Source organism: Papio anubis, chromosome 17, assembly GCF_008728515.1.
Source record: "Papio anubis isolate 15944 chromosome 17, Panubis1.0, whole genome shotgun sequence".
NCBI classification, from domain to species: domain Eukaryota; kingdom Metazoa; phylum Chordata; class Mammalia; order Primates; family Cercopithecidae; genus Papio; species Papio anubis.
The window spans coordinates 42,236,199-42,263,559 of NC_044992.1; the positions used below are offsets into that span (position 1 = coordinate 42,236,199).

Here is a 27,361-nt window from a genome sequence, read left to right on the forward strand (position 1 = left end):
TGCCGGCAGTAGGCTGGCTCCTGAGAACTCAGGCCCAGATCTGAGTAGAGAAGTCAGGAACGAGAAATTTTATTTTTTATTTTTTAAGAATTCTCCTGACTTTTCAGTGTTGGCAACTAACGTGTTCACTGCTTTATCCCAAGTGCCTGAGTGCCAGGAACATAAGAGGTGCTCAAATGAATGACCAAATGAATGAATTAAAAATAATGCACATAATGACTCAATTAAAAAATAGTAGACATCTTGCTGAAGGTAATCTATGAATGGCTAACAAGCAGATGAAACGGAAATTAAAACCACAATGAGGTACCACATCATGCTCACCCGGAAGGCAAAAAACAAAATAAAATCAAGGGCTGGGCATGGTGGCTCATGCCTATAATCCCAGCACTTTGGGAGGCCAAGGCGAGCAGATCACTGGAGGTCAGGAGTTCGAGGTCAGCCTGACCAATATGATGAAATCTTGTCTCTACTAAAAATACAAAAATTAGCCGGCTGTGGTCATGGGTGCCTGTAATCCCAGCTACTTGGGAGGCTGAGGCAGGAGAATCGCGTGTACCCGAAAGGCGGAGGTTGCAATGAGCCAAGATTATGCCATTTGCACTCCATCCTGGTTGACAAGAGCAAAACTCTGTCTCAAAAAAAAAAAAAAAAAAATCAGAAAACAAAATATGTGTTGGCAAGCATGTGAAGACATTGTAATCCTTGTATATTGCTGGTGGGAATGTAAAATGATTCAGCTGCCTGGAAAACAGTGTGGTGGCTCTTCAAAAAGTTAAATACAGAATTAGCATATAACCCAGCAATTCCATTCCTAGTTATAATATATGCCCAAAAGAACTGAAAACATGTGTTCAAACAAAAACTTAGGCCAGGCACAGTGGCTCATGCCTGTAAGCCCAGTACTCTCTGCAGCCAAGGTGGGAGGATCGCTTGAGCCCAGGAGTTTGAGACTAGCCTGGGCAACATAGTGAGATTCCACCTCTACAAAAAAAAAAATTAAAAATTAGCTGGGCGTGGTGGTACACACCTGTAGTCCCAGCTACTCTGGAGGTCTAGGTGGAAGGATCACTTGAGCCTGAGAGGTCGAGGCTACAGCGAGCTACCATCACACCACTACACACCGGCCTGGGTGACAGAGTGCAACTCTGTCTCAAACAAAACAAACAAAAACTCGTACATGAATGTTTACAGCAGCACTATTCACAATACCCAAAAGCTGGAAACAAACCACATGTCCAGCAACAGATGAATGGATAAACAGAATGCGGCATATCCGTCCATACAATGGAATCTATTACTTGGATTACAGGGGTCATCTGGGTATGGAACATCAGGCTTGGCAGACTGGAGACTCAGATCCAAGCTCATGGATTTAAAACCTGAAGTTCATTGCCAGGACTATGATGGCACAGGAAGGGAATGTGGAAGGCACATACAGGACCCTAAACAGAGTCCTCACCGTGGATGAACTCATTAAGGACATTAAGTGTTGGTAGTATTATGAGAAGCTATGCTGACAGTGACAGCAGGAGCCCTCTGAAACCTGCCAGTAAATCCACAACATGGAAATGGCTTGCAGGATCACTTTTTTTTTTTTTTTTTTTTTTTTGAGACAGGGTGTCACCCTATCTCCCAGGCTAGAGTACAGTGGCATGATCTTGGCTCACTGCAGCTTCTGCCTCCTGGGTTCAAGCAACTCTCCCACCTCAGCCTCCTAAGTAGCTGGGATTAGAAGTATGTGCCACCACACCTGGCCAATTTTTGTATTTTTTGGTAGAGATGGGGTTTCATGTTGGCCAGGCTGGTCTCAAACTCTTGACCTCAAGTGATCCACCTGCCTCGGCCTCCCAGTGTGCTGGGATTACAGGTGTGAGCTGGATCAACGTCTTTTTTTTTTTTTTTGAGACTGGAGTCTGGCTCTGTCGCCCAGGCTGGAAGTGCAGTGGCGGATCTCAGCTCACTGCAAGCTCCGCCGGTTTGCGCCGTTCTCCACCTCAGCCTCCCGAGTAGCTGGGACCCGCAAGAGCCGCCACCCTGGCCCGGCTAGTTTTTGTATTTTTTAGTAGAGCGGGGGTTTCACTGTGATGACCCAGCCAGGATGGTCTCGATCTCCTGACCTTGTGATCCGCCGTCTCGGCCTCAAAGTGCTGGGATTACAGGCTTGAGCCAGCGCGCCCGGCTGGATCAACGTCTTGATGCCAAAGAATCAGGCAGATCTGTGGTGGGGCTGCTGTGACCTATGGATAGGACACCCAATATAAAAACCCTCGGCCAGTTTGTGTCTCCACCTCTTGTCTTTTTACAACCACATTTTCTGTTACCCTTTTTTAGGATACACTCAATTGCATATATGCAAGAAGGCCTCCACTTAGAGAAGCAATCCCATTTGTCAGCAATGGACCCTCTCATTTATTAAGTGAAAGAGGAAAGAAACTGAAGGGAAAAGCTGTCTAGGAGTAGAATGGTGCTTGCTGGGGGCTGGGGAGGGGGCAATGGGAACTTATCGTTTAACGGGTACAGAATTTCAGTTGGGAAAGATGAACAAGTTCTGGAGGTGGGTGGTGCTGATGTTTGCACAAAAGTGTGAGTGTACTGTACTTAATGCCACTAAACTGCAAACTTCAATGGTTAAGATGGTATATTGTATGTTACATGCATTTTACTACAATAAAGCAATTTTTAAAAAGGAAATGAAGTACTGATACATGTTACAACATGGTGGAACCTTGAAAACATTTATAAGTGAAAGAAGCCAGTAACAAAAGACTACATATTGGGCCGGGCGTGGTGGCTCATGCCTGTAATCCTAGCACTTTGGGAGGCTGAGGCAGGCAGATTGCCTGAGCTCAGGAGTTGGAGAACACCCTGGGCAACATGAAGAAACCCTGTCTCTACTAAAAATACAAAAATTAGCCAGCCTTTGTGGTGGGCGCCTGTAATCCCAGCTACTCGGGATGCTGAGGCAGGAGAACTGCTTGAACCCAGGAGGCGGAAGTTGCAGTAAGCCCAGATCGCACCGCTGCACTCCAGCCTGGGTGACAGAGCGAGATTCCGTCTTCAAAACAACAACAACAAAACTACATATTGTATATGTTATGCAACTTTGAAATAATTCCAAATACATACATAGTTTGTGAAAAAGTTGCTAGAATCAAAATGGAGTCACTTGTGTCAAACCTTGACAAAATGGAGCCAGGTAAGAACATGCAGGGAGGGTTCTGGTGCATGACTACCTGATAACAAAAGATATCATAAGAGACTTTGCCAAAACCGCAACCTTGCACAAAGGCCACCTCAATCTTACACACACAAAAAATACTTCTGTGAAGACATTTGACCAGCTACTACCTGTCCAGCCCTGGACAGATGCCGCCCTTGTTTTTGATCCTCGTAGCCGAGGATAATTGTTTCAAGACAACATATGTAACCCTCATTTTACCTTTAAAAATCCTTGTCTTCCTTTACCCCCATGAATATGCCCATAGTTTACTGTGGTGTGCATATTCCTCATTGCAATGCTTATTCCCAATTAAACTCATTATACTTGAAGAATTTTTTTCTGTTTGTTATTTATGTTGACATTTGCTATGGGAGTGACATGTTTTGCTGTGACAAGAACATAGAGTGTACTCCTCTCCCCTTGAGAATGTGACACCATCACAACTTATCAGACCCCATGTGTGAGCTACTGACCTCAACTACTGGACTCTAAAATATAGTCATGCACTGCAAAATGACATTTTGGCTTATGATGGATGGCATATATGACAGCAGTCCCATAAGATTATATTGTAATACCGTATTTTGACTATACCTTTTCTATGTTTAGATATGTTCAGATACATGAATACTTACCCCTGTGTTACAACTGCCTACAGTCTTTAGGACAGTGACAATTTGTACAGGTTTGCAGCCTGGGAGCAACAGGCTCTACCACATAGCCTAGGTGTGTAATAGGCTCTACCATCTAGGTTTGTGTAAGTGCACTTGATGATGTTTGCACAACAACAAAATCATCTGACGTATTTCTCAGAATGTGTTCCCATTGTTAAGCAACGCCGGACTGTACATATAAACCCAAGAGTTTGACAGACACTTTGAGACCTTGGGCTGTGGCATGGCTACACTCTGTCTGAGAGCTTCTCGGAAGAGTGAAAGCTCAGGCTGAGCTAAGGCCACACTCTATTAGCCTTTAAGCTAATTTCCAAAGCTTCACCCAACTCCGGTACACCCTCTAGCATGGTCAAGCCATCTAGCTGAGAATCTCTCCTATAAACGTATGCCTCAAGCTTCAGTTAGACTACTTTCCACAGAGGCTTGCTTTCATCCTAAGCGGGCAGTTAGACTTTAATAACTGGACTCTAACAGACTGGAACTCACTCACTATATGGCTAAGGGAGCTCCTCTATTGAGTGTATTCCCTGTGAGATTTGTTTTCTTATTCTCCCCGCTTTAAGCACTGTGAACAAAAAAAGAAAAAAAAAATCTCTTTGTATGGCAATAAACTGTGTGACTCGTGAAATCATACTTTGATCATTTCATTATTGAGACAGAGTCTCACTCTGTGGCCCAGGCTGGAGTGCAGTGGCATGATCTCGGCTCACTACAACCTCTGTCTCTGGGTCCCAAGAGATCCTCCTGTCCCAACTCTGCCGAGTAGCTGGGACTCTAAGCATGCACCATCATATCTGGCTAATTTTTGTACTTTTGGTAGAGACTGGGTTTCGCCATGTTGCCCAGGCTGTTCTTGAACTCCTGAGCTCAAGTGATCTACCTGTGTCAACCTCCCAAAGTGCTGGGATTGCAAGAGGGAGCCACCATGCCTGGCCATCCTTATTTTGATCATACAAGACAGTGTGACTCCATATATATGAAATGTCCAGAATAGGTAATTCTATAGAGACAGAAAACAGATTAAGTGGTTGCTTAGGGCTGGGAGGGATGGGAAGACAGAGAGATAATAGCTACAAGGGCATAGGGTAACTCTGTGAGGTGATGAAAATGTTCTAAAATTGACCATAGTGATGGTTACACATATCTATGAATATACCATAAGCCATTGAATGTACACTTAAAAAATAATGTCTACTCCTAGGTATATATCCAATAGAAATCAAACATGTGCTCACCAAAAGACAGGTACTAGGTTATTTGTATCATTTCCAATATTCAAAATACCTAAATGTCCATCAGCAATGGAATAGATCAATAAGTGGTGACTTATTTGTAATTATGCAGTAATGAAAGCAAAGGAACTATGATTATGCCCAGTGATCTGAATGAATCTCATAAAAATAATGTTCAGTGAAAGAAGCCAGATTTTAAAAGGTGTACTGTCTAATTCCATTTATATGTACAAAATAGGCAAAACTAATATATGCTGTTAGAAGTCAGGTGAGTGGTCAGTTGGTGAGGGTCAGTGACTTAAAGAGGTCACGAGGGAACTCCTGGTTTCTGGTCATGTTCTGTGTCTTGATTTGAGTGCTGGTTACATAGGTGTGTTCAGTTTATCAAAAGTGGATCAAGTGGGCCTTAAAATATGTGTACTTTTCTGGCTGGGTGTGGTGGCTTTGGGAGGCCGAGGTGGGTGGGTCACTTGAGGTCAGGAGTTCGAGATCAGCCTGACCAACATGGTGAAACCCCTCTCTACTAAAAATACAAAAAGCAACCAGGCATGGTGGCACGTGCCTGTAATCCCAGCTACTCAGGAGGCTGAGGCAGGAGAATCACTTGAACCCGGGAGGCGGAGATTGCAGTGAGCCAAGATTGTCTCAAAAAAAAAAAAAAAAAAAAGTGTACTTTTCTGAATCTGTCATATATTTCAACATGAAGTTTAAAAAAAAACCTTCTAGGGCTTAAACTACTGCCAATATAGTCATAATTAATAAACTACATTTAGCAACATTACAGTACCCATTTAACATTCTGTCAGAAAAATAAAAGCAGCATATAGCACGTCTGTGCAAAATATATACATTAATAAAACTGGGCAAGCAAGAAAACACATCTGTTCATGATCTCTGTCTTAGAAATTACTCAAGAAAATAAACAGTCCTAATGTTGAATGTCGTGGGCTTTTCCTTCCTGAGGATGTGTTTTCTGGACAGTCATGGTAGAATGTGACTGTTAGCCCTGCCAACCTGTTTCAGATGTGGATGCATGTTCTACAGGTTCAGGAGCACAGAGCAGCTGATGACACAGAGTTGCTCATTTAGAATATGGCTTACTGAATGCAAGGCTCCAGCAAGATCCAAAGGGCAGGTTTACAATTTTTTTTTTTTTTTTTTTTAAGAGATGAGGTCTTGCTCTGAAGCATAGGCTAGAGTGCAGTGGCATGATCATAGTTCACTGCAGCCTTGACCTCCTAATTTCAAGCGATCCTCCTATCCCAGTCTCCTGAGTAGCTGGGACAACAGACATGTACCAGCAGACCTAGATGATCAAAAAAAAATTTTTTTTGTAGAGTCAGAATGTCTCCCTATGTTGCCCAGGCTCGTCTTGACCTGCTGAGCTCAAGCAATCTTCCTGCCTTGGCCTCCCAAAGTGTTGGGATTACAGACGCGAGCCACCATGCCCAGCCTGTAGACACTTTTGATGACAAGTTGGGAATGTAATGATTCTGCTTTATGAAAAAGATAAGCACTGTCAGAGGGGAAGGCAGAGATGGGTAAATCTGCAGGGTATCTGAACAGAAGAGAAAAAGAACACTGAGTATCTCCTCTGTAATGCAATCATACAGGTTTTCGAGGCAAATTGTCCCAGCAATCTGTGGGAGATAAGGACTTTTATTCCTGTTTTAAAGATGGAGAACATTGAGATGAAAAAGTTAAGCAACTGGTCCAAGATGCTGCTAAAAAGGTTAATTGACAACCTCATGTAAGTCAGGCATGGTAGCTCATGCCTATAATCTCAACACTTTGGGAGGGCCAGGCAGGAGGAATCGCTGAGTCCAGGAGTTCAAGACCAGCCTGGGCAATGCAGTAAGATCCTGTCTCTATTAAAAAAAAATTAAAAATTAGCCAGGGGTAGTGGCGTGCACCTGTGGTCTCAACTATTCAGGAGGCTGAGGCAGGAGGATAACTTGAGCCCAGGACTTAAAGGTCGCAGTGAGCTATGATCATGCCACAGCACTCCAGCCTGGGCAACAGAGTGAGCCCCAGTCTCTTAAAAAAAAAAAGCCACATTATCTAATTGCTAACATTTTTCCACTAAAACAGACCAAGTGACACACACAGAAGATAATAATGACCAAATCTGCCACAAAGTCACAGAAGATGGAAGACAAATGGCCAGTAAGCATAGGAAGAGGTGCCCACATCACAGACCAAGGAAAGATAACCATGAGGCATTTGTTCCCCAGGAGATAAGCAAAGATGAAAAATATGGATTTTATGATGCCTACAACTTATTTTCAAATGGTGGCAAGTGTGTGTGTGTGTGTGGAGAGAGAGAGAAAGTCAGGGGCTGGGGAAGATATCTAGTCTCTGATCATTTAGCGGCTGATATTTCTTCTTCTTCTTTTTTTTTTTTTTTTTTTTGAGCCAGAGTCTCGCACTATCACCAGGCTGGAGTGCAGTGGCGGGATCTCAGCTCACTGCAACTTCCACCTCCCTGGTTCAAACAATTCTTCTGCCTCAGCCTCCAGAGTAGCTGGGACTACAAGCATGCACCACCACGCCCGGCTAATTTTTTTGTATTTTCAGTAGAGATGGGGTTTTGCCATGTTGGCCAGGCTAGTCTTAAACTCCTGACCTCAAGGGATCCGCCCATCTTGGCCTCCAAAAGTGCTGGGATTACAGGTGTGAGCCACCGTGCCCAGCCAGTGGCTGATATTTCAAACTTAATTCCTTTTGATCATTTATCTAAATTATTATACCACTGGGGCCAAAAAGCTGCTATTCCAAAAATTATATATAGATATAAAATAATTCAACCTGTCTGATACTGTAATAAATGAAACATTACAAGAAGAGAAAATAGAACAAATCAGTAATCCTCTACCCAAACCAAAGATTGCTGTCTTTCTAGAGGAGTCTATGTTTAATTTCAAATTTCCACGATAGGCACTTTTGTCAAAGAGTATTCACAGACAGTACTAGAAAGCAGTTGCAGCTAAATAAGAGTTCATCCTTGTAACCCAAGTAGGTTCATGTTCTTGCTGGCTTTATGCAATCAGTGGGAGAGGTTATTTTGGATAAGCTAGATCACTAAATTATCATGCTGCATTCAATAGGGCCTAAATAAAACTTCCCAAGTAGAGAAGATTAATAAAATGGCTATGAATTTCAACATAAAAACAAGTTATTGATTATATGGAATGTTGGCAAGGATGTGGAGAAATATACCAGAATGTAAATTGGTATAAGATTTTTAGAAGATGGTAAGTACAAAGGCAGGAAGCCTAAGAAACTTACACTTCAGCATGCCCCCGCCCCGCCTGGCCCCCACCTACCACCCCAGTGCTGGGCGTGCCTGGAAATTGGAGAGGGAAGGCTGGCTGCAAATCAAGAAGCATTTATCTGTCAGCATTTCTGACAAACTGCTTAAACAGAGCTCAAAACAGAATCTTCAAGCTCGCAGCAACTGGTAGCAAATTCTTTTCTTATTCTAAATCAGTCTTCAGTTTGCACAAAATCTGATACTTAAGAGTTTTTTTTCTTGTTGAGAAACAGGGCATCCCAAACTGTATTAGCTTCAAAATCTATAAATCTGGATTCCTTCTGATTTGGTAATATCTATTAACATTTGGAAAATGCATACCTTTTCAAACAGGTCTGCCAGGGAGAATCTAAGGGGAGAAGCTGTTTGGCCTCCTGGCAATTCTAATTTTAGGGCTCTATTCTAAAAAACAACAACCACAAACAAAACAAAAAAAACCTGGCCAGACGCACTGACTCACGCCTGTAATCCCAGCACTTTGGGAGGCTGAGGCGGACTGATCACGAGGTCATGAGATCGAGACCATCCTGGCCAACATGGTGAAACCCTGTCTGTACTAAAAATACAAAAATTAGCCGGGCACGGTGGCATGCACCTGTAGTCCCAGCTATGTGGGAGGCTGAGGCACGAGAATTGCTTGAACCCAGGAGGCAGAGGTTGCAGTGAGCCAAGATAGCGCCACTGCACTCCAGTCTGGGAACAGAGCGAGACTCCGTCTCAAAAAAAAAAAAAAAACTAAACTAAAAAATGCCTAAAAGTATGAATAGAGACATTAATTGCTGCTTAACAAAGAACTGGGGGAAAAAAAAACTATTCCTATGAGTAAGAGATTAGATAACTAAGTCAGAGAGCATACACAATGCAACACTATGCCATTAAAAAATGAATACATGGTCAGGCAAAATGGCTCACCACCTATAATCCCAGCACTTTGGGATGCCAAGCCAGGAAAATCGCTTGAATTCAGGAGCTCAGGCCAGCCTGAGCAACATATTGAGATCCCGTCTCTACAAAAAAATTAAAAATTAGCCAGGTGTGGTGGTGTGCACCTGTGGTCCCAGCTACTCAGGAGGCTGAGGCAGGAGGTTGGCTTGAGCCTAGTAGGTCTAGGCAGCAGAGAGCCATGAATGTGTCACTGCATGCCAGCCTGAGTGACAGAGAAAGATCTTGTCTCTAAAACAAAACTAAACTAAAAGGCCAGGTGTAGTGGCTCATGGCTGTAATCCCAGCACTTTGGGACGCCAAGGCGGGAGGATCGTTTGATTCCAGGAGTTTGAGGTCAGCCTGGGCAATAGGGCAGACCCTGTCTCTATCAAAAAAAAAAAAAAAGTTTTGTTTTGTTTTGTTTTTTGGGATGGAGTTTCACTCTCGTTACCCAGGCTGGAGTGCAGTGGTACAATCTCAGCTCACTGCAACCTCCACCTCCAGGGTTCAAGCAATTCTTCTGCCTCAGCCTCCCAAACAGCTGGGACTTCAGGCGTGCACCACCATGCCTGGCTAATTTTTGTATTTTTAATAGAAATGGGCTTTCACCATATTGGCCAGGCTGGTCTTGAACTCCTGACCTCAGGTGATCCACCCGTCTGGGCCTCCCAAAGCGCTGGGATTACAGGTGTGAGCCACCGCGCCCAGCCAAAAAAAGTATTTTTAATTAGCTGGGCATGGTGGTGTGTGCCTGTGTCCCAGCTACTTGGGAGGCTAAGGCGGGACAATTGCTTGAGCCCACAAGTTCAAGGCTGCAGTAAGCCATGATTGTGCCATGCATTCCAGCCTGGGAGACAGAGTAAGATCCTTTCTCAAAATAAATAAATAAATAAATAAATAAATAAATAAATAAATAAATAAATATTTTTTTAAAAATGAAGACACCATATTTAATGACATGGAAAATGTCTAACATACTGTGGGTGATAAAGCACATTTTGGAAAAATGTGAGCTGATGTTTATTGCTGTGTCCTCATGCCAGCTCTTTTCTAAAGACCCTGCATGCCTGATCTCCTATGATCTTCCTAACCACTCCCTGACCAAGATACCATACCCATTTTACAGATGAGGGAATGAGGCTCTGAGAAATGCAGCGCCTCACCCAAAGTCACAGAGCATGTAAACAGCCAACCTGAGATTCAAACCCAGGACTGTCTGGCTTTCAAGACCCCAATGCAGTACAAAATGAATCTTTTTAGAGCCCTGTGACTTAAAAAGGACCGCCAGGCCAGGCGTGGTGGCTCACGCCTGTAATCTCACCACTTTGGGATGCCAAGGTGGGCGGATCCCTTGAGCCTAGGAGTTTGAGACCAGCCTGGGCAACATGGTGAAACCCCATCCCTACAAAAAGTACCAAAAAAAATTTAGCTGGGTGTGGTCATGCACACCTGTGGTCCCAGCTACTGGGAAGGCTGAGGTGGGAGTATCACCTGAGCCCGGGGAGATCGAGGCTGCAGTGGGTCGACATCGTGCCACCACACAGCCTGGGTGTCTCATATGATTCTCACATTACTCTCAGACTATTTCTTTTTAAGAATGAAGAAGCAAGGAGTTCATTTTCTTTTTTTTTTTCTTTTTGAGACGGAGTCTCGCTCTGTCACCCAGGCTGGAGTGCAGTGGCCGGATCTCAGCTCACTGCAAACTCTGCCTCCTGGGTTTACACCATTCTCCTGCCTCAGCCTCCCGAGCAGCTGGGACTACAGGCGCCCGCCACCTTGCCTGGCTAGTTTTTTGTATTTTTTAGTAGAGATGGGGTTTCACCGGGTTAGCCAGGATGGTCTCGATCTCCTGACCTCGTGATCCGCCTGTCTCGGCCTCCCAAAGTGCTGGGATTACAGGCTTGAGCCACCATGCCCAACAAGGAGTTCATTTTCTTAAGGTTCTGACCCTCATGGGTGGCAAATCTGGACCCCTTTCCAAGAGTACTGCTCTTTACTCCTCAGCCCATCCATGTCCTGCCCTGGGGCCCTGCAGGCTGATGGGGAGCCCTCTGAGTGCCTCTGGCCCATGGGGAGCCCCTCCCGGGATGGCGCCTTCAGCAGCTTCCCTCACTAGGCCTCTCACTTAGCAGTCCTTGAGCGCACACTGACTTTTCCATGATCTCCTTGTGGTGTCTGATTCTTTTTCTTTGCTGCCTCTTCTCTCATTGTTCTGCTCCTGTGAGTCAGCTCACCTCTCCTGGCAGCAACCCACAGTGGCTCTGCACCCTACCTGTGCAGCCACCTGGTCGGACCCACCTGGAAAGCCTTCTGCCCCAGCGTCAGCCCTGCCCAGCCCAGCCTTGCCTACCAGCAGGAACTGGACAGAAAACATGAGCCAGCTGGTTCAGGGCAATGCAGGTGAAATAGCTGTGGCATTCTGTGACACTCAGGGGCGGCAACTAAAGTCAGGGGCTAGAGGTCACTGTGGGCACAAAGGATTGCACAGTTCTGACACGGTCATTAGAGACCACAGGCAGAGCTGGGCTCTGAGGGAGCCACAGTTGACAGGGAGGATTGCAAATGCCTGGGCAAACAGGTCTGCCATGGAGAATATAAGAGGAGAAGCTGTTTGTTTTGCCTCCTGTTACATATTACCTTCCGGGTAGAGGTTCTTGGAACCCAGGCCAGAGGTTTACAGGTGGACCCTGCCCCTGCTGGGGGATGGAATCGCCTCAGGCCCTAGGAAAGGCCTCTTCAGAAGCCACTGGGGAGGGAGGATGAAGGACTCAGAACCTTGATTTCTGAGGGGCCCAGAGAACTGCAGGAATAGTCCCCACGCTGAGGCCACTCCCTGCTTCCTGGAGAGGGTGCCATACTAGCTAGCCACCAGTGAAGCTTTCAAAATGAAATTTAAAGCAATATCCTGTTTTGTTCCAAGCCATGGACTGGCCTCTGCTCCTTACCCCCAATAGGAGGCTGGTCCCTAGGTCCACAGAGAAACTTACATCATCAACAAGGCTAAAAGACAAGCAACGGCCTAGATTTATAAATTTCATTTTATATATAAGAGACAAAGGATTAATATTTAGCCTGTGTTTTAAAAAACACAAATCAATAAGGACAAATAATCTCACACAATAAATGGGCGATGAATAGGAACAGAATAGACACAGAAGTCATTACCAATATATATTTTAAAAGATGCCCAATCTCACTGGTAATTAGGGAAGTATAAATTAAAACCACAGTGAGATACTCTTTCACCCCCACCAGAGTGGCAAACTCTTTTCCTTAGCAACAGTGTCTATGCTGCCCAGGCTGGCCTCTAACTCCTGGCCTCAAGTAATCCTTCCACCTCAGCTTCCAAAGTAGTTAGGACTACAGGGTCATGCCACTGAGCCCAGCAGCAGATACTTTACAGTCCAGCAATACTAAATATTTGCAAGGATGTGGGAAAATAGCAAAACTTGGTTGCTGTTGGTGGTCACAGTAGCACAATCTCGCCAGGGCAATACCTAAAAAAGCTGAAAATGTCAACTCTTCAGCACAGCAATTTCACTGCTAGAGATATAGTCATAGGATGGACTGCTATACAGCTGGTAAAACTAATAACTTAGATCTTGAACTTGCTACTCACTAAGTACTATAATGAATCCACACAAATGAAGTGATGTGTAGATACTGTATTAGGTATTGTAAGTAGTCTAGAGATTATCTAAAGTACATGGGAGGATGCACATAGGTTATATGAAAATACGACACCATTTTATACCACAGGCTTGAGCATCCAAGGATTTTGGTATACAAGGGAGGTCCTGCAACCAACCCCCCATAGATACTAGAGGGCAACTGTACTACTTATGGACTCAGAGACGTGCTAAAAGTATAAAATGTGCTTCAGCACAACATATATTAAATTTATGATGGTGGCTCTCTGCTGGGGGTTGGCTAGAGGAGGGACAGAAAAGGGACTTCAACTTGATCTGTAGTGTTTTATTTCATTTATAATTTTCTGAAAACAAGAAAGGTTAAATTTTTAGTCTGTGTCAGCCACACAGGTGTTTGTTATTTTTCCATGCAATTGTGTTTCAATTTTTTTTCCACAGGAAAGTTTTAAGAGGGAAAATACAAGGGACTTGATGATCTCCTAAGAGGGCTGTCTACAACATCCAAAAGATGAAGCAACTTCCTGGCATGGGTGGGAGACCCACGGCACCTGTCATGTAAAGGGTCAAGGTCAAGAACAACTTTTTTTTTTTTTTTTTTTTTTGAGACTGAGTCTGGCTCTGTCGCCCAGGCTGGAGTGCGGTGGCCGGATCTCAGCTCACTGCAAGCTCCGCCTCCCGGGTTCACGCCATTCTCCTGCCTCAGCCTCCCGAGTAGCTGGGACCACAGGCGCCCGCCACCTCGCCCGGCTAGTTTTTTGTATTTTATAGTAGAGACGGGGTTTCACCGTGTTAGCCAGGATGGTCTCGATCTCCTGACCTCGTGATCCGCCCGTCTCGGCCTCCCAAAGTGCTGGGATTACAGGCTTGAGCCACCGCGCCCGGCCAAGAACAACTTTTTTTTTTTAAGACAGGGTCTCGCTCTATTGCCCAGGCTGGAGTGCAATGGCATGATTATGACCCATTGCAGCCTGAAACTTCTAGGCTCAAGTGATCATCCTGTCTCAGCCTCCTGTAGCTAGGACTACAGGCAGGAGTCACATGCTTAGCTGGGTTTTTTATTTATTTATGTATTTTGTAGAGACAGGGTCTTGCTGTGTTGCCCAGGCTGGTCTCAAACTCCTGGCCTCGAGCAACCCTCCCACTCCAGCCTCCTAAAGTGCAGCGATTACAGGCATAAGCCACTGTGCCCAGCCAAGACCAACATTTATGCAATAAGCAAGAGCCCTGATCTGTCCATGACATTCACATGCTGTACTCATAGCAAAGCCTCAGTCCTCATTCAACACATTCACTCTTGTGTTCTAGCTCATTTGTCCAATGTATCTCCTAGCTCATGGCAGTTGAAAGGCAGGCTCTCCCTTCCCATCTCCCTTGCACACCACCCAAAGTTTTATGATCTCACTCTTCTAGTCCATGTGCCACTCGCCAAGCCACGTGCCATGGGGCTGCATCCTCCTGGGGGGCTCCTTTCCCTAATTTGCACAGACACTAGGCTAGTGGTTGACCTTCCAGTGGTCGTTGATATGGGAGTAGAGATGGCCAATGCTTGTGCAGGAGGGACAACCCTGAACTGCTGAGTCTGAACCTGTAATAGTTGTTTTATCCTGAAATAAAATTATAATTTTTATGTACCTGAATAAATAGGTGATATATTTATACTAGTTACAATGTGCAACTATTGTTCAAGATGAAGGTGCTGTTGTGACAAACAAAATCCCCAAAAGAGCACTACTAAATGGTCATTTTCTTAATTGATGGCCATTTTAATGCATGCTGGCCATTAAAAGCACAAGAGCCTCAGGAAAAAAAAAAAAGAACTGGCTGGGCATGGTGGCTCACACCTGTAATCCCAGCACTTTGGGAGGCCGAGGCGGGTGGATCACCTTAGGTCAGGAGTTCGAGACCAGCCTCGCCAACACGGTGAAACCCTATCTCTACTAAAAATACAAAAAATAGCTGGGTGGGGTGGCACACGCCTGTAATCCCAGCTACTCAGGAGGCTGAGGCAGGAAAATTTACTTGAAATCGGGAGGTGGAGGTTGCGGTGATCCGAGATTGCACCATTGCACTCCAGCCTGGGCAACAAGAGTGAAACTCTGTCACAGGAAAACAACAACAACAGCAACAAAAACTAACTTTGACTAAGTCTCACACTCTATATAAGTAAAAATAAAATGAATCACAGACTTAAGTGTAAAATGTAAAACTTAAAACATTTATAAAATCTTCTGGATCTAGAGCTAGGCAAAAAGTTATTAGACTTAACACCAAAAGCATGATCCATTAAAAACAAACAAAAAAACTCACTGAGAGCTGGGTGCAGTGGCATGCACCTGTAGTCCCAGCTACTTGGGAGGCTGAGGCAGGAGAATTGCTTGAACCCATGAGTTGGAGACCAGCCTGGGCAACATAATGAGACCCCACCTAAAAAAAAAAAACTCACTAAACTAGACTTTATAAAATAGACTTTATAAACATTTTTTTAAAGTTGCTCTGTGTTCTGGGCGTAGTGGCTCACATCTGCAAAGTAATCTCAGCACTTTGGTAGACTGAGGTGGGAAAATCACTTGAGCACAGAAGTTGGAGACCAGTCTAGGCAACACAGTGCAATCCCATCTCTATGAAAAAATTTTAAAATTAGCTGGGCTTTGTGGCGTGTACCCATATTCCCAGCTACTTGGAAGGCTGAGGCAGGAGGATCACTTGAGCCTGGGAGGTTGAGGCTGCACTGAGCCGTGGTTGTACCACTGTGCTCCAGCTGGGGTGACAGAGTGAGGCCTTTCTCAAAAAATTAAAAAAAAAAAAAAATTGCTCTGCAAAAGACCCTTCTGAGGATGAAAAACAGCTACAAAGTGGGAAAAAATATTTGTAAGCCATATGTCTGACAAAGGAATAGTACTAGCTAGAATACATACAGAACTCTGAAACATTGAGCTATTTAGTATATAAAACTCACTTTTGTGAGTTTTTGTCAAGGTTAATGAGCTGTTCCTCTCAAAAGCACTTCTTGGCTTCTGAGCAAAAAAAGCCAGCCACAGGCCGGGTGCGGTGGCTCATGCCTGTAATCCCAGCACTTTGGGAGGCTGAGGCAGGCAAATCACCTGAGGTTGGGAGTTCAAGACCAGCTTGACCAACACGGAGAAACCCCATCTCTACAAAAATCCAGAATAAGCCAAGTGTGGTGGCACATGCCTGTAATTCCAGCTAATCGGGAGGCTGAGGCAGGAGAATCGCTTGAACCTGGGAGGCGGAGGTTGTGGTGAGCCAAGATTGAGCCATTGCACTCCAGCCTGGGCAACAAGAGCGAAACTCCGTCTTAAAAAAAAAAAAAAAAAAAGCCAGACCCAAAAGTATGTAGAATACATACTCTAGAATTCAAGAACAGACAAAATTAATCCATGGAGACAAATCAGAGCAGCAGTTGTCTCTGGCTGGGGAAAGGAATTGATCGGAAAGGGGTACAAGAGAAATTTCTAGAACAGCATGGTCTATATGGTAGCCCTAGTCACATGTGGCTATGGGGCACTTTAAATGTGGTTAGTCTGAATTAAGCTGTGTTGTATGCATTAAATACACATTCGACTTGGAAGACTTTATGAAAAAAATGTAAAATATCTCATTAGTAATTTTCAAAGGTTGATTACATGTTGAAATAATTTTGGCTGCACTAGGCTAAAAAGTGTATATCATTAAAATTAATGTATCCGGCCAGGCATGGTGGCTCACACCTGTAATCCTAGCACTTTAGGAGACTGAGATGGGAAGATCGCTTGAATCTAGGAGCTCAAGACCAGCCTGGGCAACATAGTGAGACCTCATCTCTATAAAAAAATTTAAAAATAAATAAAATAAGTAAAATTAATATTTCCTATTTCTCTTCACTTTTTAAAGAAGGAAAACTGTAAAATTACATATGTGGCTCACATGATATTTCTACTGAACAGCCCTGTTTGGGAGTAATGAACAAATTCTGTATCTTGGGATATTGAGCAATAGGTAGATATATTTGTTCAAATTCATCAAACTGTACGCTTAAGATCTGTGCAGCTCCACTGCACTCCAGCCTGGGCAACAAGAGTGAAACTCCGTCTTAAGAAAAAAAAAAAAGAAAAGAAAAGAATAAAAAAAGAAAAAAAAAAAGATCTGTGCGGTTTACTGTATGTAATTATACCATAAAGCCCCATGACCTTTCTACCACTCAACATAACCTCCCTGTTATGTGACCTACGAAAAACACCGACTACAAAGAACAAACTACAAATGACTACAAAGAGTAGTAAGGGCTACAGTAAAAAAAAATTTTTTTTTTTTTTTTCTTTTTGAGATGGAGTTTGGCTCTTTCGCCCAGGCTGGCGTGAAGTGGTGCTATCTTGGCTTACTGCAACCTCCACCCGCTAGGTTCAAGAGATTCTCCTGCCTCAGCCTCCTGAGTAGCGAGGACTACAGGTGTACACCACCACGCCCAGCTAATTTTGTATTTTTAGTAGAGATGGGTTTTCATCATGTTGGTCAGGCTGGTCTTGAACTCCTGACCTGAGGTGATCCACCCGCCTCGGCCTCCCAAAGTGCTGGGATTATGGGCATGAGCTACCATACCCAGCCCAGTAATGATTTTGAACAAGATACTCTATATTGGTGGAAGCTTCTATTCTCAGCATCTTGTTTTGTTGTTATTATTATTATTATTATTTGAGACATGCTGTCACTCTGTCACCCAGGCTAGAGTGTGGTGGCATGATCACGGCTCACTACAGCCTTGACCTCCTGGGCTCAAGCGATCCTCCTGCCTCAGCCTCCCAGGAAGCTGGAACCACAGGCGCATGCCACCACACCCAACTAATTTGTAAAAAGTATTAGCTGTAGAGATGGGGTCTCCCTATGTTGCCCAGGCTGGTCTCAAACTTCTGGGCTCAAGTGATCCTCTCACCTCAGCCTCCCAAAGTGCTGAGTTATAGGTGTGAACCACTGTGCCTGGCCCATTTTCAGCATCTTGAATGGAACCACTGGTGTCTGTAAGTACATACAGAAAATACATAAGAAGTGATAATCTGGGTTCAGAAAACTCTCTCAAGAAAACATAGAAGGGCCAGTGCGGTGGGTCACACCTGTAATCCCAGCACTTTGGGAGGCTGAGGCGGGAGGATCGCTGGAGCCCAGAAGTTTGAGACCAACTGGGGCAACAAAGTGGAAATCCGTCTCTACCAAAACAAAATACAAAACATTTAGCCAGGCATGGTGGTGCACACCTGTAATCCCGGCTATTTGGGAGGCAGAGGTGGGCACATCACCTGAGACTGGGAGGTCAAGGCTGCAGTAAGCCGTGATCACGCCACTGCACTCCAGCTCAGGCAACAGAGTAGCCTGAAATACTTGGAGTCAGGAGGCATCCACGCTGCAGGGTTTTTTTTGGAATAGTTGGACAAAGACCCCAGGAGAGGAGTGCCCAGGAGTCAGGGATGGGGGCTGAGTCAAGACACTTTTCCCTTGATAGGATTACTAAAATACATACAAGGCTAGATCTTAGTTTTCTAGGAAGAAAACCTTTGAGGTAGCCGGGTGCACATGGTGGTTTGTGTGTAATCCCAGCTACTCAGGAGGCTGAGGAAGGAGGATTGTTTGAGTCCAGCAATCCCAGGATTTTAGGAGGCCAAGGCAGGCGGATCATGAGGTCAGGAGTTTGAGGCCAGCCTGGCCAACATAGTGAAACCCTGTCTCTACTAAAAATGCAAAAAATTAGCAGGGCATGGTGGCGGGTGCCTGTAATCCCAACTACTTGGGAGGCTGAGGCAGAATTGCTGAATCCAGGAGGCAGAGGTTGCAGTGAGCCCAGATAGTGCCACTGTACTCCAGCCTGGTGATAGTGGGAGACTCCATCTCAAAAAGAAAAATAAAAAGAAAAACATATTTAAATGTGTGTGTGTGTGTGTGTGTGTGTGTGTGTGTATAAAACAAAACTTGATGCTTCTCTTTGAACAGGGACGACAGAATTACAGAATGTCAGAAGGTTAAGAAGGCTGCATACTCAGAGTTCATAAGAGACCAAGTGAAATTTCACACACATATGAAGGCTGTATACTTCAAATCACAGCCTTATTGGTTTTAGGGATCAGGCTCAAACTCCAGACCATTTAGGAATCACAGAATGTTCTCCGAAAGGTAGAGCACATCTTGTCCAAACAGCCTATTTTACAAACAAACTAAGGTCTGCAGAGATTGAGTAACTTGCCTAAAGCCACACTAAGTTAGGAGAGGAAGGGTTGGGATTTGCTCTCCTGTCAACTAACTCCCACATGGAGGAATACATGCATGCCGCTGAGGTTTAGAAAGCATGATTTGTAAGCTAGAAATACAACCTGTTAGTTCTAAAGGGAGAGGCACTGGCAGAATTGTTCCTACCCTTCATTATTAGGACACTCCCATGGCAAGGCCAACCTAGAAGATGAAATTACAGCCTGCATGTTGGCCTGTTGAATGTATGACCAGTTTTATTTCCATCCTCAGCATAAGCTCAGGCCTGTCCACCCATCTCCAGCAGCCCCACCTTTGCTTAGGCAGTTTCCCCTGCGGGAACCTTCTCCCTCCTACTCCCCAGACACAGTTACTATACTGTGGGCCTTGGGGTCACTGTAAGAATGGACCAAGCTATCATTACACAAGCATTCCTGTAAAATAGCTCACCCCTAGGACAGGTTGCTCACTGACCCATGCGATGGGTTGAACATGTCCTTGGCATCAAACTGTGTGTTAAGCATTTTCTTATGGGACCTCATTTAACCCTGACAACACACTATTTATACATAAGAAAAGTCAAGGCCAGGCATGGTGGCTCATGCCTGTCATCCCAGCACTTTGGGAGGCTGAGGCAGGCAGGTAACTTGAGCTCAGGAGTTCAAGACCAGCCTGGGCAACATGGCAAAACAACATCTCTACAAAAAAATTCAAAAATTAGCTGGGCGTAGTGATGCAGGTCTGAAGTCCCAGCTACTGGGGAGGCTGAGATAGGAGGATCACTCAAGAGTTTGAGGCTGTAGTGAGCTGTAATCGTGCCACTGCACTCAGCCTAGATGACAGAGCGAGATCTTGTCTCCACTAAAAAGAGAAAGAAAAAAAAAAGTCAAGCTCAGCTTAAGTAAAAAAAACTACTCAGCTAGAAAGTGGTTCATTTGAATCAAGATCTGCCTGGATCCAAAGTTTCATCTGTAGATTGAAGTAAAATAGAGGCCGGGATCAGCAGCTCACCTCTATAATCCCAGCACTTGAGGCCAAGGCAGGAGCATGGCTTGAGGCAGGGGTTTGAGACCAACCTGGGCAACACTTCATAACCCCATCTCTACAAAAAGTTTAAAAATGATCTGGGTATGGTGGCACTCGCCTGCAGTCCTAGCTACTTGGGAGGCTGGGATGGGAGGATCGCTTGAGCGCAGAAGTTTGAGATTATAGTGCGCTATGATCGTTCATAACGATTGAAGCACAAGTGAGATTTCACGGAAGTACAAAGGCTTCAAGTTGCAGACCTATCCTTTCAGGAATCAGGCTCTAACCCCAGGCTCTTTGGGAAGTCTCCCGCCTCCTATTTCCACAAACCAGATTCCTCCTGCTTTGATTGACATCTTTAATGGTACTGCAAACTTTCTGCATTGAATCAGTGTGTCTATGGTCTTCCCCTGTAGACTCCTTCTAGAAAAATAACTCTGTCCGTGAAAACAAACTCATTCATCTTTTTATTACCTTTACATGCTTCACAGTAGACTGCAGCGAATGTACAGCATTCAAGGTAGAGGAGGGTAACTAAAACAGATGTGTACCATTCACTGATTCTAACAGCCAAGTTCATAGTTATTTTCTACTGTTACATTTAGACTGGAGGATCCCCAGTGGAATGCATAGGGATATCGTCACAAAATCATTCGTAAATCATGTTTTGGAAATTATGGGAAGAGTCTATTTCTTGTACCTATTTATGGTTACCACCCAAAACACTTCCAGGCTTAACACAAGGCACTCATATAGAAACAGCATTTTGTAGTTTTCCATGTGTGTGTAAATCGTTGGTCACAAGAACAGAAAAATAGCTCAGCAGCTGTCTGAGCTATGTGATGTACGCAAAATGTATCAAGCTCAGAGAGACCTGAGTGTGGGACTTCAGTCATGCTCCCCCTTTCCCAGGGAAAATTGTTTAAAGGCATTTTGCTCCTAACTAACTGCTTCACCCATTACTTTCAGGTTTACAAAATTTGTGATACAAAGAACAAGGTATAACAAATCAATAGCTTAAATCATTTTAATGTACATTCTTGGTAAATCACTTAGGAACTGTCTCTTCTTTTCATTTATTTATGTATTTATTTAGAGACAGAGTCTCACTCTGTCGTCCAGGCTGGAGTGCAGTGGTGCGATCTCGGCTCACTGCAACCTTCTCTTCCCGGGTTCAAGTGATTCTCCTGCCTCAGCCTCCCGAGTAGCTGAAACTACAGGCACCCGCCACCACACCCAGCTAATTTTTGTATTTTTAGTAGAGACAGGGTTTCACCATATTGGCCAGGCTGGTCTCGAACTCCTGACCTTGTGATCTGCCCGCCTCGGCCTCCCAAAGTGCCAGGATTACAGGCGTGAGCCACTGCGCCCAGCCTTCTTTTCTTTTAAAAACCCACTTGTAACTGCTGCTCATCGGAGCAGATATTCAGGGCAACTTGAGTCTATGCTCCTGGGTTGCAGTCTGAAAACTTGCCCCAAATAAACTCTCTACTTATATTACTTTTGCCTCGGTTTTTTGCCTTAGGTCTACGGTCTTATATGATCATAGCCATCCCCATGGAGAGTGGTCCACAAAGCCCACTTACTCCTCTGTCCCTACCATCAGCCCCAAGTCACTGGATCCCCAGCTCTGAGCACCACACCCAATTCTGAGAGGCTTTAGCCACTGATCCCTCTGTCTTCCCAGCTCTGAGTGCTCCCAACACCCTGAATGCAGCTGCCTCATAGACAGCCCCAGGCCAGCTTTAGGAGAGGTCTGGAGGAAGGCTGCTCAGTCCAGGTTTCTCCTTGAATTCCTTCCTTGGAGGTTCACTGAAGCCCCAGACTAAGCCATCCACCTTCCTTGGGAAAGGAGGCATGTGGACAGGGGGAAGGAGTTGGTCGTGAGGAGTTCTGGAAAGCAAAGGACGCCTTTTTCTTTCCTTCTGGGGAGAAAGACTCTGGGCTGGGCGCGGGGGCTCACACCTGTAATCCCAGCACTTTGGGAGGCTGAGGCAGGTGGATTATTTGAGGTCAGGAGTTTGAGACCAGTCTGACCAACATGGTGAAACTCCTAAAAATACAATCTCTACTAAAAATACAAAAGTAGCTGGGCAGGTGGTGTACACCTGTAATCCCAGCTACCTGGGAGGATGAGGCAGGATAATTGCTTGAACCCAGGAGGTGGAAGTTACAGTGACCTAAGATCACGCCATTGCACTCCAGCCTGGGGCAATAAGAGCGAGATTCCACCTCAAGAAAAAAAAAAAAAAAAAAAAAGAAAGAAAGAAAGAAAAGAAAAAGACTCTGGACAGCTCTGCCTCAAATGGAGAGGAGGACGTCCAGCAGACCCAAGGACTAGACATGTAGCTGGGCGGAAGTCACCATCTTGGTAATCAGATGAAATAATTGAAATAATTGGGTTCCAGAAAGGAGAAATAATTGGGTTCCAGAAAGAGGCCACCAAGGAGGGGATCCTCTCCTACTTTCAAATCAGTCAGAATTCCCACCCAGGCACCAGCAAGGGTTTCCAGGGACCAGCCCTGCCTTAAAGGAAAGGCTGAGAAGAAGAGCAAGCTTTTTCTGTTCATTGGCCCAACAACACATCAAGTAGGTAGTAAGAGTGATGAGCTAACCAGTTCAGAGGGTAGGTAACATGCCCGAGGTCATACAACCAACAGGGAGAGGAGCCAGGGCTGTCATCCAGGACAGTATAACTTCAAAGTCCTTGCTCTTTTCTATCAGGCAAAACCAGGATCTGATAAGTAGTAGGCTGGGTGTTGGGCATCAGGAAAGCAGGCTGTGTGTGAGCAGATTGGAGAAAACAGAGGACAAAAGTCCAAGTGCGTTCCTCACCATGGCACTTGCAACACTAAATTGTGCTCAACTTGATTTATTTCTCCTCCCACGAGGCTGCAAGTTCCTGGCAGGGTGAGGACTGAGTTTTGTGGCCTCTATATCCATAGCACGTGCTAGGCACTTGACACAGAATCTGTTCTCAGGAATGTTTGCTGATGGTTTCAGCCCTGAGGCTTCTTTTTTTATTTTTATTTTATTTTTAATTTTTTGAGACGAAGTCTTTCTCTGTCACCCAGACTGGAGTGCAGTGGTGCAACCTCCACTTCCCAGGTTCAAGCGATTCTCTTGCCTCAGCCTCCCAAGTAGCTGGGATTACAGGCATGCACCACCAGGTCTGGCTTTTTTTTTTTTTTTTTTTTTGAGACGGAGTTTCGCTCTTGTTGCCCAGGCTGGAGTGCAATGGCATGATCTCAGCCCACTGCAACCTCCGCCTCCCAAGTTCAAGTGATTCTCCTGCCTCAGCCTCCCTAGTAGCTGGGATTACAGGCATGTGCCACCGTGCCCAGCCAATTTTGTATTTTTAGTAGAGACGGGGTTTCTCCATGTTGGCCAGGCTGGTCTAACTCCTGACCTCGAGTGATCCACCCACCTTAGCCTCCCAAAGTGCTGAGATTACAGGCCTAAGCCACCATGATTGGCCTTTATTTTATTTACTTTTTATTTTTTTGACATGGAGTCTCGCTCTGTCACCCAGGCTGGAGTGCAGTGGTGCAGTCTTGGCTCACTGCAATCGCCGCCTCCCAGGTTGGAGCAATTCTCTTGCCTCAGACACCCTAGTAGCTGGTATTACAGGCCACGCCTGGCTGATTTTTGTATTTTTAGTAGAAACGGGGTTTTACCATGTTGGCCAAACCGGTCTCCTGACTTCAAGTGACCCGCCCGCCTGGGCCTCCCAAAGTGCTGGGATTACAGGCATGAGCCACCCACGCAGCCTTTATTTTTATTTTTTGAGTCTAGGTTTTGCTCTGCCGCCCAGGCTAGAGTGCAGTGGCATGATCATGGCTCAATGCAGCCTTGAACTCCTGGGCTCAAGTGATCCTACCACCTCTGCTTTTCTTTTTTTTTTTTTTTTTTTTTTTTTTTTGAGACGGAGTCTTGCTCTGTGCCCCAGGCTGGAGTGCAGTGGCGCGATCTCGGCTCACTGCAAGCTCCGCCCCCCCGGGTTCACGCCATTCTCCTGCCTCAGCCTCCTGAGTAGCTGGGACTACAGGCGCCCGCCACCTCGCCCGGCTAATTTTCTTGTATTTTTAGTAGAGACAGGGTTTCACCGTGTTAGCCAGGATGGTCTCGATCTCCTGACCTCGTGATCCGCCCGTCTCGGCCTCCCAAAGTGCTGGGATTACAGGCTTGAGCCACCGCGCCCGGCCACCACCTCTGCTTTTCAAAGTGCTGAGATTACAGGCATAAACCACCATGCCCAGCCTGAGCTCTGAGGCTTCTGAAGTGGAAAGTAGGAGAGAAATCAGGTAAAACCACCACAGTTAGCCAATAAGGGTGCAAGCACAAGGGAGTGGAAGGGGCAGAAAGGAGGTAGGCCAAACACTCAGAAAATCATCTCTCTGGATAAACGAGTCTCCTCCTGACACAGCAATAAGAATTTCTCTGAAGCTTGGTGCTCTCAGAGGCCCCAGGGCTGTAGCAGGTAAGTGACCTATTTTGTTTATAGACAAAAAAGTCAAAGGTCAGGAATGTTGCCATGTGGCCTGATTTATTATTTGTTTATTTATTACTTTGTTTGTTTTGTATTAGGCAGCCTCCTGAGCCAGAGTAGGCTGAGAGACTCCCCTTTGGTCTGATTTAGTATGATAAAATATGCACACGTTGGGGAGTAACTTTCCTTAGAGTCCTCCCAGCCTGAGGGGGCACCCATGAGTCCAGAGGAGAGGCTTAAGAGACTAGGGGGTCAGGGGAGGGCTGAACTTGTCTAGGGAGACCCTGGGAAGTAGTGAGTGACTTCCCAGGGTCACTGGGAAGAGGACCCCACTGTCCTCATCTCAGTCCCATCTACTGACCAGCCTTGATCCACTTAGTTTTCTCAGCAAATTAGGCAGAGTGATGTTAAGGCGTTGCATGCTTTCTAGCATTCAGGAATCAGCAAGTTCAAAAACTGTGATCTCGGAGTTCCAGCGAAAAAGGAGTCTGCATGTCCCTCCAACTCTTCCTGCTTAGCCTTTTTAAAAACAAAAACAAATCTAGTTCTCTGAGACACAGCTTTGTTCTGACTTCTCCTTTTTCCACGTCCAGACCCACACCCCATCTGATGTTGTTGAAAGTGGTGTCCTGACCACTGACTTAGTATCTGGCCTAGTTGAGCGGTAGGACAGGCTCAGTGGTGCACAGGGCTCCCCAGTGGTGCTGCTGAAGCTAACAGCACTGATAGCATTGGTGGCAGCCTGCTCTCTGTGACTCAAGCACTTTCACATTTGCCATCTCACGGGGTCCTCCCAGGGACTGGTCACGCCGGAAGGCAGCTTTACTTACTGTGCTGCTACAGAGGCAGTGAAACTACCGGGAACTGAAATCCTCTGCCAGTTTCCATCCCACCCCTTGCACTGAGGACAGAAGAAAATAGGCCCAGGAGCAGGCAGCAAAGAATAAAAGCCATGTTAGTGAGCAGCTGATGAGGAGAGAGGAGACTGCTAAGTTTAGTGGCCTGGGTCGGGGAGAATGGGGCTGATCCCCAAGTTTGCCCATGCAGGGGTTCCAACTCAGAGGCAGTGGCCTGGGCGTACAGCCCAGGCCTTGGCCCTGGCCCCTCCCCATCGGAATATTCTCCTTAAAGCCCACACTCCTTGCCCTCTGTGCCCATAAAGGAGAAAGAATCGAGAGTCTTGGACCAGAACTCGAAGTCCCTGCAGCCACCAACCAAAGCCCCCTGCCAAGTCCACCAGGCCAAGCCAGCTTTTCCTATTGCCTAGGTGCTCGTAGGGGGCGGGTGAGGGGCGGGTACCTTCCCCCCGGTGCACTCGTCCAGAGGTGGGGCTTCCGAAGCTCGGCAGGACCTCCAAGTTCCTCTCCCAGGGAACTGCCCCGCCCCCTCTCTTCCCGCGGGGGGTCAGTACCTGAGGAAGCGGACAGCCTGCAACCTCGCTTCCTGCCAACTCCGAGAGAGGGCTGCCCGGGCCCCCAGCACCCCCGGGCTCCCGGCGCACATTCTCCCCAGGCGCAGCATCCCGACGTAGGCTGCAGTGGCTCGCATCGCCCAGCGTCCCGGCCAGAGTAAACTTTTAAAGTGAGCCGGGGCGGGGCGGGCGCGGAGCAGGCGGGGAGGCGGGGAGGGTGGCCTCTGCCTATGGGGTGCGGCGGACTCGGTCTCGGCCGGCGGGGCGGGGCGGGGCGAGGAGCGGCGGTGGCGACTTCGCGCGGGGCCACCTTCCCCGCGGACCCCGCGACCCTCCCCCTCCTACCCTCGAAGAATAGCCCTGGTTTCCTCTGGATCCGAAGGCCCCAGCTGCAGTCCGAGACAGATCTTCCTCGCGACCATTCTCAGGGGCCTGGATGTTAGAGGCGCAAACGTTTGTTGATTTTCCAGAGGGGCCAGATGGCAAGGTCAAGATCCGTCCATCCCCTGCCCCCTTTAGCGCTCGGGTCACGTGCTGGCCCCGCTGCTTGCAAGCCAGGGGCCAAAGGAGCAGGCGCGAAGCGCCCTTGAGGCATGCCAGCTGGAGCAGAGGGCCCGCAGGGGTGGGGAGACAGCCGGGACAAAGGGTGTCACGGGTGAGCCCCCTGCGAGCCCGCTGGCGCCAGAGTCCTAGCTGAGGCCAGATGTCAGCTTCAGAAGGGACACCAGTTGTACCCCATCTCACACGAGGCATCCTCCCATCCCTCCTCTGCCGCCTCTGCCTTGACCTTCTTCACAGGGTTGGGGGCCGGGCACTGTAAGGTGGCCTCAGGGACTGGGACCTGTGTATTTCATCCTCCATCTGCCTGTCTTGGGGCCTGTGGCACAGTTCCCTGTGCTGCCCTAGGCGTGAATGGAAAGCAACCCTATGCCCCTCCTTAGGGTTCCTGAGTTCCAGGGGTGGTTGGGGTACTAAGACACGGGCGAGCTTCGGGACACAGAAGGTGATAATCCTGCTCTGCTCCTGGCTAGGAAAGGTGGCACTGGGCACCAAAGAGTAGCACAGTTTATGCCTGTTCCAGGTCCACACTGCCTCGGGCTAGCCATGACTCTTCCTCTAGAGAAGGAGCTGGAGAAGAACGAGGCAAAGGCCCTAGCAGTGTGACCTCCCCTCTCCTGACAGGAGGAGATG

At 46.5% G+C, this 27,361-nt stretch overlaps 1 protein-coding gene across 2 annotated transcripts in view; it reads right to left on the reverse strand.

Moving 5' to 3' along the window:
• Positions 1 to 26,607, reverse strand: part of ACSF2 (acyl-CoA synthetase family member 2) — a 49,812-nt gene extending 23,205 nt beyond the window's left edge. Inside the window, exon 1 of one of the 2 annotated variants that reach the window (XM_009190222.4) lies at positions 26,516 to 26,607. In XM_009190222.4, coding sequence (XP_009188486.1) covers positions 26,516 to 26,592 — 77 coding nt within the window. In that variant the 5' untranslated portion in view covers positions 26,593 to 26,607. Of the gene's footprint in view, positions 1 to 26,170; positions 26,398 to 26,515 lie in introns of those variants that run through there. The other variant, XM_009190221.4, reaches the window with a different exon arrangement.
• Between the last annotated feature and the right edge of the window lie 754 nt (positions 26,608 to 27,361).